Genomic DNA, 13,044 nt, shown 5'->3' on the forward strand with positions numbered 1-13,044 from the left:
TAATAAAAATAGCTTACGTGCGTCGCGTCACCGATGGTGCTTTAAAAAAATAATATTTGCGCGATAGAAATTTAACTGAGGTTCGATAGACGATCTATCACGATGGTAACGATCTATGTAAAAAATTTCGTCACGAGTCTTTAGCATGCCTTGTATTCCCGATTGCCGTCTAGACCATATATGGTTTTATTATCTAAAAATAGATGTTGGTTACATGATCACTCCGAGTGCGATCTTAATATTGATTATTAAGTTATCCCCCTTTTATTATCAGGTTTGAACTACAACTGAGTCCAAAGGTTAACAATTCAATTTTAAAACATACGAAGTCTGCTCCACCAAACTTAGCAGCCTGTTCTCACATAACCATGATGCCTTCTCTCAATTTAACAGCATCATACCTCTTCCCAACTTAGAATCCGGTAGAGGCTAAACCAAACAGACTGCCTCCTTTCAAAGAAGCAGTCCTCCTCTACCCAACAAAACAGTATATCCCATCTCTATCAAACAGGCTGACTCAGCCACACATATGAGTCTTAATCAGCCAAACCAAGCATCCTGTTTAAGCGAAACAAAATCCAAAATAAGGAGCTAGTCCCATTCCAACCTAGTAGCCTGCCTTAGTGCCAGCAAGCAGCCAGTTTCAGCGCAACCAAGTAAGCCAGTCAAATACCAACTTAGTTTCTTTTCGTAGCTCAACCAAACAGCAAGTCCAAGCCAAACCAAGCAGCGAGTCCCAGCCCAACCTAATAGCCTGTCCGAGCGCAACCAAGCAGCCAGTCCCAGCCAAAGCAAGCAGCCAGCCCCAGACCAATATAGTATCCTGTCTTAGCGCGACCAAGCAGTCAGTCCCAGCCCAACCATACAGCCGACCCAAGCCCAACAAGCAACTTGCCCCAAGGCATCCAAGCAGCCACTTCCGGACCAACCTAGTAGCCTTTCTCATCGCAACCAAGCCATCGAAGCAAACGCTTGTAGCATGTACCAGCGCAACCGAGAAAACACTCACAGCCCATTGTAGTAGCTTGTCTAATTGCAACCAAACAGCGAGTTCGGCCCCGCACTAACCCAACTAAACAGCCTGTTCCAGCCAAAATCAAAAGTGAGCCCCACTTAACCAAGCAGTATGCACCAACACAAACCGGCCGCATGTTTCAGCCCAATCAGACAGCTCAATATCAGGATTTTGCTCATATCATGAATCATTTGTTTTCTGTGCGTAACATATTATGTTACTGTTATTGACGATTGAACTGAACTTAATCAAGTTGTTGCAAGTTAACAACTTGGCTAACACATTGTGTTATAGCTCTGCTGTTTGTCTGGCTACAAATTTCTTCTTTTATATAATTTTGCTATCTCTATGGAGTAAAGAAGGGCCCGTGAGGTCAGTTGTCTTGAGATGTAAGATAACAGCAGATATCAGCCGCTCGCTGCGTGTTCTTGTAGGGTAACGCTCTGCAGGATCGATGATCTGGTGTGGAATAAGTATTTGTAATAAGTTTGATGGGTATCGATACGCTATTATGAGGGGAAAAACGTGAATTTGATATGCATTCATTTCGAAGTTTAAGAGTTGTGTCAACGTTTTTGTTTCGATCTTTACCAGAATAAGTTACAAAATCAACACCATTGCAATAAAAACGTTTTACGTCTCACAAATATCCTTTTCAAAGTAAATGTTTTTTACGTAAACAAGAATACAGGAGTTCACATATTTCTTGTATTGAATTCATCATTATCGTGCGTCACATTTTCACAAATTCAAACAACAGCAAGATCACCAACAATAAATAAAGGCTTACGAATTTTAAGTGTTCGAGGTTTATACGATCTATCAACAACTGTTTAATAGTGTTGTTTTCGTGGTAAACATGTTTTCTCAAGCAAATTATACCACTTCATCAATATCAACGTATCGTTGTTATATTTTGCTAAATTGCAAAAGATTAAATGAGACAAGCCTATTTTTTTTTATAAAATTTATTGATAGGCTTAGCTGATGAATACATAAAGAAAACAACATTTGATTTATGGCACAATATTAAGATTGTCAATCAATTTAATTTAATAGTTCTTGGTCATATTAATAAGTATGTCGCAGATTGCTCGCTAAAAGTTTTACATTGAAATCGTGTATACTCGTTTTTAGCTTTATAATGTTACTTTTTTTTGTAAAAATTGTATTGCAATAAAATGATCATGAAGCGATGCGAAATGCCTTAAGTAGTTTGACTAAAGCTATCGATATTTGTAATTATTGTGTGTAACCTTAAATTATTATTGTTAAATGCAATCTTGTTGTATCCGCTACAATATAATTAATAAAAAGAAATGCAATGATCCGTCAGAGAACGTTAACTACAAACACATAAATTATGTAGCTCAAGCGTTAAGCTTTAACAAAAATAGAGATATATAACATTATTTCATTAGAATTATAGTATTCAATTCTAATATGTTTCACGATCTCCGGCCAATATGCAGCGAACTCAGACGATATGTTTTAATTACTAATATTTATAATCACGACTATCATGCACAGTATCTGTGAAAATGCACGTTTAAAACCAGTTTGAACAATAAAGCACAGAGAAAATACAGCGATCAATTGTTCCAGGGCAAAAATCATAGCTCATCGAAGTGATCTTAGTATTTTCTTTAGCCGGATCCTGTAAACTTAAACATTTCAATGTATATGAAATACATTTCTTCAAACTAATCAAACAATATTTTTAATCGTAAGTCAATGTGGATGGAATAGTATACTTCCATAATAGCCCATTTAAGCTGTAAGATAATCTCAATAGAGACTGATTTGCATGCTTGTTATCTGGTAATACAAACGTTCGTGTATTATTGGATAAGTATAACCAAGGATCATATCCTGGCATGTTGGCTAGAATATAGGGGTTAACTGTATATTTATATTAACATTATCACCATCGAGGAAAATTACATTTCAAGTATACGCACAGGTTCAGAACATAGGTACACTAATTTCCATTTCATTTTTACAACATGTACAAGGATTTTCTTTACTTAATTTCATTTTGAAAGTATGGGCAATTGTATCTACGATTCTGTATACTATTCGCAATTGGTACTACTTGAAATAGGTTTCCTTACAAGTTTTGAATACCCGCATATGCACATGTTCCAGTCTATATGAGTGAAATCTGAATGACGCATTTATTGGTTTGTGTTTTATAAACATGCTTTTCTTCTAAAAGACTTTAAACTATTGTATAATTATGTATGTTTTAATAACTTTACTTTAATTATAACAAATACATATGTCTCTTACGTTAATGATGTATATTTTGGTCACCTCAACATTTGACCAAAAAAATCCCAATAGAACTAAGACGGTTTTTAGTAGATCTACACTGTTCAAGAACAAACGTGTATTAAATTAAACTTTATTTTAATATATGTTTTATTTGGTCAATATATTTAATGAATCATGAAAATTAGGGTGTGTTGTTGATAATTTATAAAATCATGTATATACATTGCGGGAATGTTCAATATATAAACGAACAAATGTCCGAGGCGGCAAAAATGTATGAACGAATGACCGGGGTGTCAATGTGATGCAGGAATGATAGTCAAGGTTTGCATAATAACGGAGGTACCATCGTCGGAAATAGCAATGGTATTCTGACCACCGTGTCCGGAACTCCATAACTTCACCGTCATCACCATCATCACTGTCATAAGTAAACTCTGCATTGTAAGCATAAGTTTTCTCATCACCAGATTATCAATATGAAAATGTTATAAATACTTATATAATGATGTTTTCTATTTATTGCATTTTATGCTGGTGATGGTTGTAACATGATAATACAATGATGGCGATTAAGATTTCTACTATGATACACTTTTGATGGCGAAGACGATGACGGTCATGGCGGTGATGGAAGTAGAGCGTTGTTGTTGTCGTTGGGAATGAGCATGATGGTTGAATGCTGTTTTCGTTAATGGTACCGTGCTTGAGGATGGCAGTGGTGTTATGCAGCTGATTATGATGATGGTGGAAATAATGTAATATTTGTATTATTCTATAATATAGTAAAATAGTTAATAAGCTTGCGCAGCTGTGCTTTACTTTTGTGCTTGTAAGAAGAAAGCGCTATGAACAATTTCTATAACATTGACTTTGATATAGAACGCTATTGATTGGGTAAAGAATGTGTTTGTAAAACTTTAGCGATTCTGTTCTTAATCTGCTTATCGTCTGTTTGCTATAAACCTTTATGATCCTTACAGAGAGTTGACTGATTTGAAGCACAGCGCGCTTTTACTAGCAAGGGGAGGTAATAACTGATTTTTTTTTCATTTTAGTTCACCTCTTCATTCACTCATATTCTTAATGACTGCCTTAGGCATACAGTAATATTTTATTTATGCATTAATACATCTTCCGCGACTAGTTTTTTTTGCAATGTTGGAAACTTTCGCAATTATTCCATGTAGCATAGTAATCACGTTGTATGGTAATTTGTGATGTATAAGTTTCATGTAACAACTTAAAGGAACTGCCGGCAGTGGTTCACAGTTGATTCTGAATGACAGTGTTAGCGGACACACATCACCAGGGCGATTTGTAATATCCGTGTATGATGGTAAATAGAAACAATTTAATTAAGTTCGTGTTATTTTCTGTGCACTATATAGAATAATATTGAATCAACGAATTTTGGAACATTGTGACATTATACGGTTGTTTTGTCATAAAATGTGTATGTTTTTGTAAGTCAATTTGAGATATGTAAATTACCTATTTACGATGTCCAATAGCAACAGTAGGTATTTTGATACAAAATGTATGCGAAAGGATAAAACTATGTGGATGTTAGATCCTGCTCTTTGGGTCGTATATTTCATGTGAACTCTATAGAGCGGTTCCTTAAGGTGGGTTCCCACTGCCGATCCGATCAACTCGATCATTCCGATCATCAAAATTTCCCGACCAAACCTGACCAAGCTCGACTAAAAAGGGTATACACGACTTCTTCTCGACCTCTTGTCGATAACACACGACCCCCACACGACTCATTCACGACGTCCACTCAACCATCTTTCCGATTTCCGCTCGATCATCTCGACCTATACGCGAGCCCTATACGATCTTAGCTCGACCAAGTGGACCTCAGCTCGATCGCCACCAGATCTTCACTCGACCAGATCGTGATGGTCGTACTACAGTCGTACAAAGACGCGAACGGTCGTTTATTGAAACTTTGAGAATAAAACCGTCAAACATTGTTGTTCACTAATCACTTCAACCATCATGGATTTTTGTACTAGTTTTAGCAGTATCAGTCGCCTTTTTGCCATTTCTTGGCATCTTTGGATGTTTACTCGTCCGATTCTAAGAAGGTTGTACGAGACAAACACGACGTTTTGCATGTGAGTTTTGTTTAAGTGACATGAGGTCGTGTATGGTCGAATAGCAATCGAGAAGTGATCGTGTACGGTCGAGTAGCCGTCGGGTAGCAGTTTAGTAAATATGTACATCAAATCGAATAGAGGTCGAGTGGATCGTGTTGCGATCTAAAATAACTCGGGTAGAGGTCGAGCGGATCGGGTAGAGATCGTGTAAAAGAGGTCAATCCGATCGCCACACGATTGCTTCACGATCAACTGGATCTTCTACTTGACTAATACACGACCACTTGCCGAGCGCCTCTCGATCCATTTCCTACTCGACCGCTACTCGATATTTTTTGACATGTCAAAAAATATCGGTTAGGAGGCCCGACCAATGCCGACCTACCCGACCGCCCCCGATCACTCATGCCGACCGAACCAGACCAGTACCCGACTGCTTGGTCGGGCTTGATCGAGTTGATCTGATCGGCAGTGGGAACCCAGCTTTAATCACAAGAAAAATACCCCTTGCAGTTCATACACGATGTGACTGAAACCTCAATTACGGATACAACATATGCCGCCTTGCTAAATTTAGTTTTACTTCGACACAATTATTGTAAAGTTGCAATTAAAGGACTTATTTTGTTACATTTTCTTGCAATTTTATGTGTCTAATTTTCGAAATCGTTCAAGCCTGATCATCGCTACATGTATTGTGTGACGCTTATGTGGCAGGAGAAAGCAGAAATAGCTGTCATATAGAAAACTCATTTGGAAACGCAAACACAATTGTATATACAATGTGTTAGCAAATATAATACTTCCTTGGTGATAGAAGATATGCAATTCAGATGAAGCAAGCACGTATTAACCCATTTACGCCTAGTGGACTCTCCCATCATTCTGAATTGTATCAATTTATTTCCAAAATTAGGAATGTCTAGTATATTTATTTCTATATTTAGAATATTTCTTACATATATTCCTTTCAGCAAACAGCGCAGCCCCAGATGAGACGCCGCATCATCATGTGGGTCTACGCTGTTTGCGAAGTCCTTTTTTCTAGACGCTAGGCATAAATGTGTAAAATATAAAGCTAATATTTCAACAGTAAAAATCGATTCGTCGGCGAAATATTGCATTTGACCTCGGCCGAAACAGTTCCAATGCGGTATTGCAAAGTATTGGAAAAAATACACGAACACATAGTCTGGAATACAACCTCTAGTAGTAGAACTCTGTAAATATTGCGTAATCGGTGTTTAATATATAACTTAAACTCAATTAAATATGTTCAGTCATGTATACAATTTATTTAGTCAATTACAATTGAGAGATATATGCATTAGCATAAATATTCTTTAGAATGGATTGCAAAAGTGTAAACATAATCATCTCGCATGTTGCAGGCGTTAAGAAACAAGTCAACTACTACGGCACTCAATCAGTAAATTAACCCATGTTGTGGGACTCTCTCATCCTTCTAAATTGGGTCAAGTTATTAAAAAAATTAGGGATGTCTAGTATATGTATTACTATAGTAAGAATATTACGTAAGGAAAGTCATTTTAGCAAACATCGCAGATCCAGATGAGACGCCGCATCATGCGGCGTCTCATATGGGTCTTCGCTGTTTGCCAAGGCATTTTTTCTACACGCTAGGCATAAATGGGTTGATAGTGTTTGTTAAAACTTGTACATACATTTTAATCATAAATATAGATGCACTGTGAAAGTGTGCAAAATCGCCATTAAATCTATAGCCTAGTTAGCAAGTAATTTATTATTTTCTTAAATTTTAAAACCGAAAGTAGGATTTCTATTCGTATACGTCCATTTCGACAAACGCGATAAATGATATGTTTTAAAGTGCAAAAAAGACCGATTTCTACCTTGTAACCACCAGATATATTCTAATTGGCATAGATAAAATATGTTTCTTATATATACTTAAATTTACTTTCATTTCAAGGTGTGTGGCTTTACGTTACAAGTAAATCATAAACAACAACGGCTCTTATGGTACAATTGATTCGCTTTGTAAACGAGATAACGGAACCGATGAATAAAAACCTACCATTGATTTCAATAACAACAATTCAACACTAATTTGCAGTTTATTTCGGGGGACTAATCTGATGGTACAGTGAAATTATTATTATTCAAGAACAGCTACAATCAGCTTTAGACTTAACAGTTTACTTCAGATTTCTTCCAATCAGTACCTGTGTTTTACATTTTTATATAAGATGACACTTGCTTGAACATTAGCTAATAACATTGAAGCATACATGTTAAATGCGGAATCAGTGTTATTTCCTCTTTAATCATCACAGCTTGACAATGTGACACAGAACACCTTGCCGTCCTCAATACATTTGCATTGGTAGCAGTTGTCCTCCAAAATGATTTCGCCAACACGGTATTTCATGTTGTTGAATCGGCACTCTGAAATGAGGCAAACATTTGCAATGCGTATACATGTATGTGCATACAAAACTTAGAAAGACATGCCCGCACGTTACGACTAATTTCATACGAGAACGATTGATTTAAAATTGTAAACGTGATAAACGAGGCTCAGGTGTTCATCGGTACATATGTTACTCGAAAATAAATAAATGAAAATGTGTGCACAAGATTAGTAACGACCCGCTCAAGCGACGTACAGGAGCGTGGCCAATATATCCTAATGTAAAATACGGATCATCCAATGACTTTCCACGTATCAGGCCAATTTATAGAGGTCAGTGTGTTGCATTTTATCAATTAGAGACAAATTCGCTAACATAGATCTCCTTAACACGAACTCTACGGATTCCGTGCTCTGTGCTAGCGTCAGCGTATACTACAGGGCATCGCTCCGAATAGTACAAATGTGTGTTTAACAAATATGCCTAGTGTACTCTCTCATCCTTCTAAATTGGATCAATTTATTTCCAAAATTAGGGATGTATAGTATGTTTATTTCTATATTTAGGATATTTCGTACAGAAATTCCTTTCAGCAAACAGCGTAGACCCTGATGAGACGCCGCATGATGCGGCGTCTCATTTGGGTCTACGCTCTTTGCCAATGCCTTTTTCTAAACGCTAGGCATAAACGGGTTAAGTCAACGCGGATTATTTACGTTGACCGTGTTGTGGAATAATTGCAAATTGATGTTTCAATGTCATGAAAATGGGATGGTATTCCAGCTGCCTCCAATTTAAACTACCAAAAACCTTTCTTTTCGAATATGTGGTTTCCTTTAAATATAATACAAGCTCGCAATGTGTATACGCCTATACGCTCAGTGGCATTAAAGGCTATAAAAGACGAGTTTGGAAAACTTGAGTATTCGTATATGACTCTTGGGAGATGGAAGCATCGTTCTAGGATGTTCGACATATTCAATGGATCTCACATGCATCATTTGTTGCAATGAAAATCGTCTTAATACAGGAAAAACCTCTATCACGAACTTTAACGTGTTTAAGGGCCTCGTGCCTCTAACTTATAAAACACTACTGAACACATATGACAACGACGTAAAACTGTGAGCTATAGTTACTAATGCCAAAATAGCGATAGAAAATGTCTTAAGTGCCGAAAATTAAAAATAAAGTATTTTATTTGAGTTCCAAATATACAGCTTCTGTTTTAGGGTAGACAATTCATGACAGAAACAACCAAAAACAATATTTATTTTACGGGAAAGGTTATATTTGACTGATTTGTTGTATTGTCGGCTGTTTTTATATTATACTTATTTTCTTAAAACGTCGAATAAATGTACTTTGGACGATAAGTCACAAATAATAACATGAATTTGAGACGTTTTTATGGATACCTAGAATATTAGGTGAGTTTTGGATAAAGATCAAGTTTATCATGCGAGGCTTAGAACCGAGGTAGCGCGAGGCTTGCCGTGCGCTAACATGGTTCGAGCGGAGCATGATCAACTTTCAAAAACTCACATAATATTCTATGTATCCTTTTATTTCCTCCCTATTTTCCATAAATAATTATGCAATATCGCATTTTTGACGATTTTATTTTCCCGTTGTTGACTTAAACAGATTCTCCAATTTTTGGAAAAACCCAAATCTGATCTAATAGCGATAGTATAAAGCTCATGTTTATACGATCGTTGTTATACTATCGATTTTCATCTAGTTATAGGTTAAAACCAGTTATCTTGAAAAACAACGCTTAAAATGCGAGCCTCAGTCATTAATTAGCGCTCTCATATTTTGCTTCCCCGTGGGCGCACTTCAAAATGTTTCAACGCCACAATTGGCCCCAAACATTTATAATATTAATTTTAACATGACTGTCGTTATTTTAATGATGTCAGTTTACATCGAACTTAGCGCCTTCGGATTATTTTATCTTTTAAAACATAGACTATATTTTACTAATGTGTCTTGTTCTGATAAAACTGGGCATGATGCATGTGCGTCAAGTGTCGTCCCAGATTAGCCTGTGGCGTCCGCACAATCAGGGGCGACACTTTCCGCTTAAACTAGATTTTCTGTAAAAGAGACTTCCTTTAAACGAAAAATACCATAAAAGCGGAAAGTGTCGTCCCTGAATAGCCTGTGCGGAATGCACAGACTAATCTGGGACAACACTTTACGCACATGCATTATGCACAGTTTTCTCAGAACGCGGCTCTAATGATCTCATATGGGAAAGTCTAATTGACTCACCTCCTTCATAATAGCATCCTCCCGACTGGTCGCAAGTAACCATTCCATCGTTACAGTAACAGCGGTTACAGTCGGCGTCCAGAAACAACGTACCGTGGGTATAGCCACTACACGACCCTGTACACGATAAACCATAATGCACATGCTTCACCCATTTACGCCTAGTGGACTCTCACATCCTTCTAAATTGGATCAATTTATTTCCAAAATTAGAGATGTTTGGTATATTTAGAATATTTCTTACAGAAATTCCTTTAAGCAAACAGCGCAGACCCTGATGTGACGCGGCATCATGCGGCGTCTCATCTGGGTCTACGCTGTTTGCCAAGGAATTTTTTCTGGACGCTAGGCATAAATGGGCTAATAAACGTATATAATAATGTATTATTGTGAAGTTACAAAACATCTTTCCTCTGCTATAAGTATATGAATTCCATTGATTTCACATTTTCTATTGACTTCTTTTAATTTAAATTAGAACGAATCTATAACTTTTTAATAAGTATTTGTAATATATGTTCTTGGTTTCTGAATTGCTAGAGAATGATCTAGATGTATCTATATAGATATCTTAGCCGAACGCGAAATTTTAAAATATTTCATTTGGCATTTGTTATATTATAACATAACGTCATCTCTTTGGCGTTATGAAGTTGTGTTAATGCGAAAGTTTCCCCTTTAATTATTTAAACTTGTAAAACAACAGTAGACAAACACTATTTAGGACAATACACATGACAGCGATATAACAACTCGTAGATGACATTACATGTATTTATAAAGTGAAAGACATCATTATACAATAGAATATACGAGCCTTGTTCTGAGAAAACTGGGCTTAATGCATGTGCGTAAAGTGTCATCCCAGATTAGCCTGTGCAGTCCACACAGGCTAATCAGGGACAACACTGTCCGCTTAAAGTTGATTTTCGGTAAGGAGGGAGTTCCTTGAAACTAAAAATACCATAAAAGCGGAAAGTGTCGTCCCTGATTAGCCTCTACGGACTGCACAAGCTAATCTGGGATGACACTTTACGCACATGCATTAAGCCCAGTTTTCTCAGAACGCGACTCATATCATAATGTCAAACTTACTCTTATTAGCTATCGCCATGGAAACGACGACAGAAACAATCACGATACATAAGAGTTGTACGTTCATGATGAATAGTCCACGTCTTATTCTGAAACAAATCAACACCTAAATCCAGTGACAAATAGAAACTTAGCTCTAGCATTTGAAACTTAAGTAGATTATTATATATATGGTACTTATTTTCCGACGTATCTGAAGAAAAATTGAGTTAATGATTTAATATATAATATTTAATAATAATTGTTTTCGAACGACCTTATAAGCAATGTATAGATTAAGTAAGAATTATGTTCTAACAATTGTAATAGTAAATTATTTGTTTTAATAGTAATGTTTTTATTTAATTATATAAGCTGTGGATAATGCTATTTTTTACACTCGTATCTGAAGAAAATGCATTAAAGGGATCTTTTCACGCTTTGGTAAATTGACAAAATTGAAAAAAGTTGTTTCAGATTCGCAAATTTTCGTTTTAGTTATGATATTTGTGAGGAAACAGTAATACTGAACATTTACCATGGTCTAATATAGCCATTATATGCATCTTTTGACGATTTTAAAACCTAAAAATTATATAGCGTTGCAACGCGAAACGATTGAATAATTTGGAGAGTTCTGTTTTTGTCGTTAAAATTTGTGAAACTATGAAGATTGCTTATATAAGGTATAAAATACGTACAGTATGTGTACACGGCGGAATAGCTCAGTAGGATAAAGCATTTTTACTTCAGGACTCTGGCAGGACTCCAGGGGTCACTGGTTCGAAACCTGGTCCGGGCAATGTTCTTTTCCTTTTTTTAATTTTATTCTTGATTTTTTACTGGAGCTTTTACGATCCAATGTTTACATTAATCGATATAAAGCATTTAATGAATAAATTAAAAAATGCCAAAATCTGTGAAAAGGCCCCTTTAATGTTATACGTCTAACGATATAACATTTGCTAATAATAGTTTGAGAACGACGTTATAAGCAATTTATTGATTCAGTAAGAACTGTGTTCTAACATTTGTAATCGTAAACTTATTTATTTAAAAAAGTTTTTTTATAATAATATAAACTGTGGAATGTGATATTTAAAAAAAATATATCTAAAGAAAAATGTAGTAATGATATACGATATAACAGTTAACAATTGTTTTCGAATGGCGTAACAAGAAATGTCTTTATTTAGTGCGAATTATGTTCCAACGATTGTAATAGTAAACTTATTTGTGTTAATAATAATGTTTTTTTTATTACATAAGCTGTGGATTCTTTTATTTTTAACAAACGTGTATGAAGAAAATGCATTAATGTTATAACAGTAAACTTATTAGTTTTAATAGAAATATTTTTTTTATTATATAAGCTGTACATTATTTTTTTCAACAACTTGAATTATATTAATAACACTTCAATGCAATTACTGTCATGCATATAATAAACATGATATAAACAAGTTAAATACAAACTTACCCCTGCCAATAGTATCAGTTGTAGTGTTTAATGCAATATTCCTATATGTGTTCGACAGTATTTATAGGAAAGAAACGCACACGTGTCACCGATGCCGTAAGTGACAAATACATAATAATCGAATTTTTGTTTACGCTTTCGCGCGTGAAAGCAGTTTAACATAAATGATCGGTTTGTGTTCGTTTCGCTTCCGGTAAACTGATTACCAATCATATTAAACGTGGTACCTTTAGAACCGTATTGTACTCATTATTCGTGTACGAAACGACAAACAATATTTATTCTCTCTTGCAGATTAAAAATAGTTGCTGAACATAGTATTGTTTGAGTTAAATAATTAGGCAGTGCAAATATTGTATTGTTTTGTTACACTGATTCGATGAACGGGAACGTTATATGAATTATGCAAAATGT

At 35.7% G+C, this 13,044-nt stretch overlaps 1 protein-coding gene across 1 annotated transcript; it reads right to left on the reverse strand.

Annotated features, from left to right (window-relative positions):
* Positions 1 to 7,532: 7,532 nt before the first annotated feature.
* On the reverse strand, positions 7,533 to 11,255 carry LOC127880660 (BMP-binding endothelial regulator protein-like). Its single transcript, XM_052427983.1, has 3 exons — positions 11,172 to 11,255; positions 10,077 to 10,193; positions 7,533 to 7,830 (listed from the first exon to the last, which is right to left on the reverse strand). The coding sequence occupies exons 1-3, from the start codon at positions 11,236 to 11,238 to the stop codon at positions 7,706 to 7,708; spliced, it is 309 nt and encodes a 102-aa protein (XP_052283943.1). The 5' UTR covers positions 11,239 to 11,255; the 3' UTR covers positions 7,533 to 7,705.
* Positions 11,256 to 13,044: the final 1,789 nt, after the last annotated feature.

This window comes from Dreissena polymorpha, chromosome 5 (assembly GCF_020536995.1).
Source record: "Dreissena polymorpha isolate Duluth1 chromosome 5, UMN_Dpol_1.0, whole genome shotgun sequence".
Classification (NCBI taxonomy): Eukaryota; Metazoa; Mollusca; class Bivalvia; order Myida; family Dreissenidae; genus Dreissena; species Dreissena polymorpha.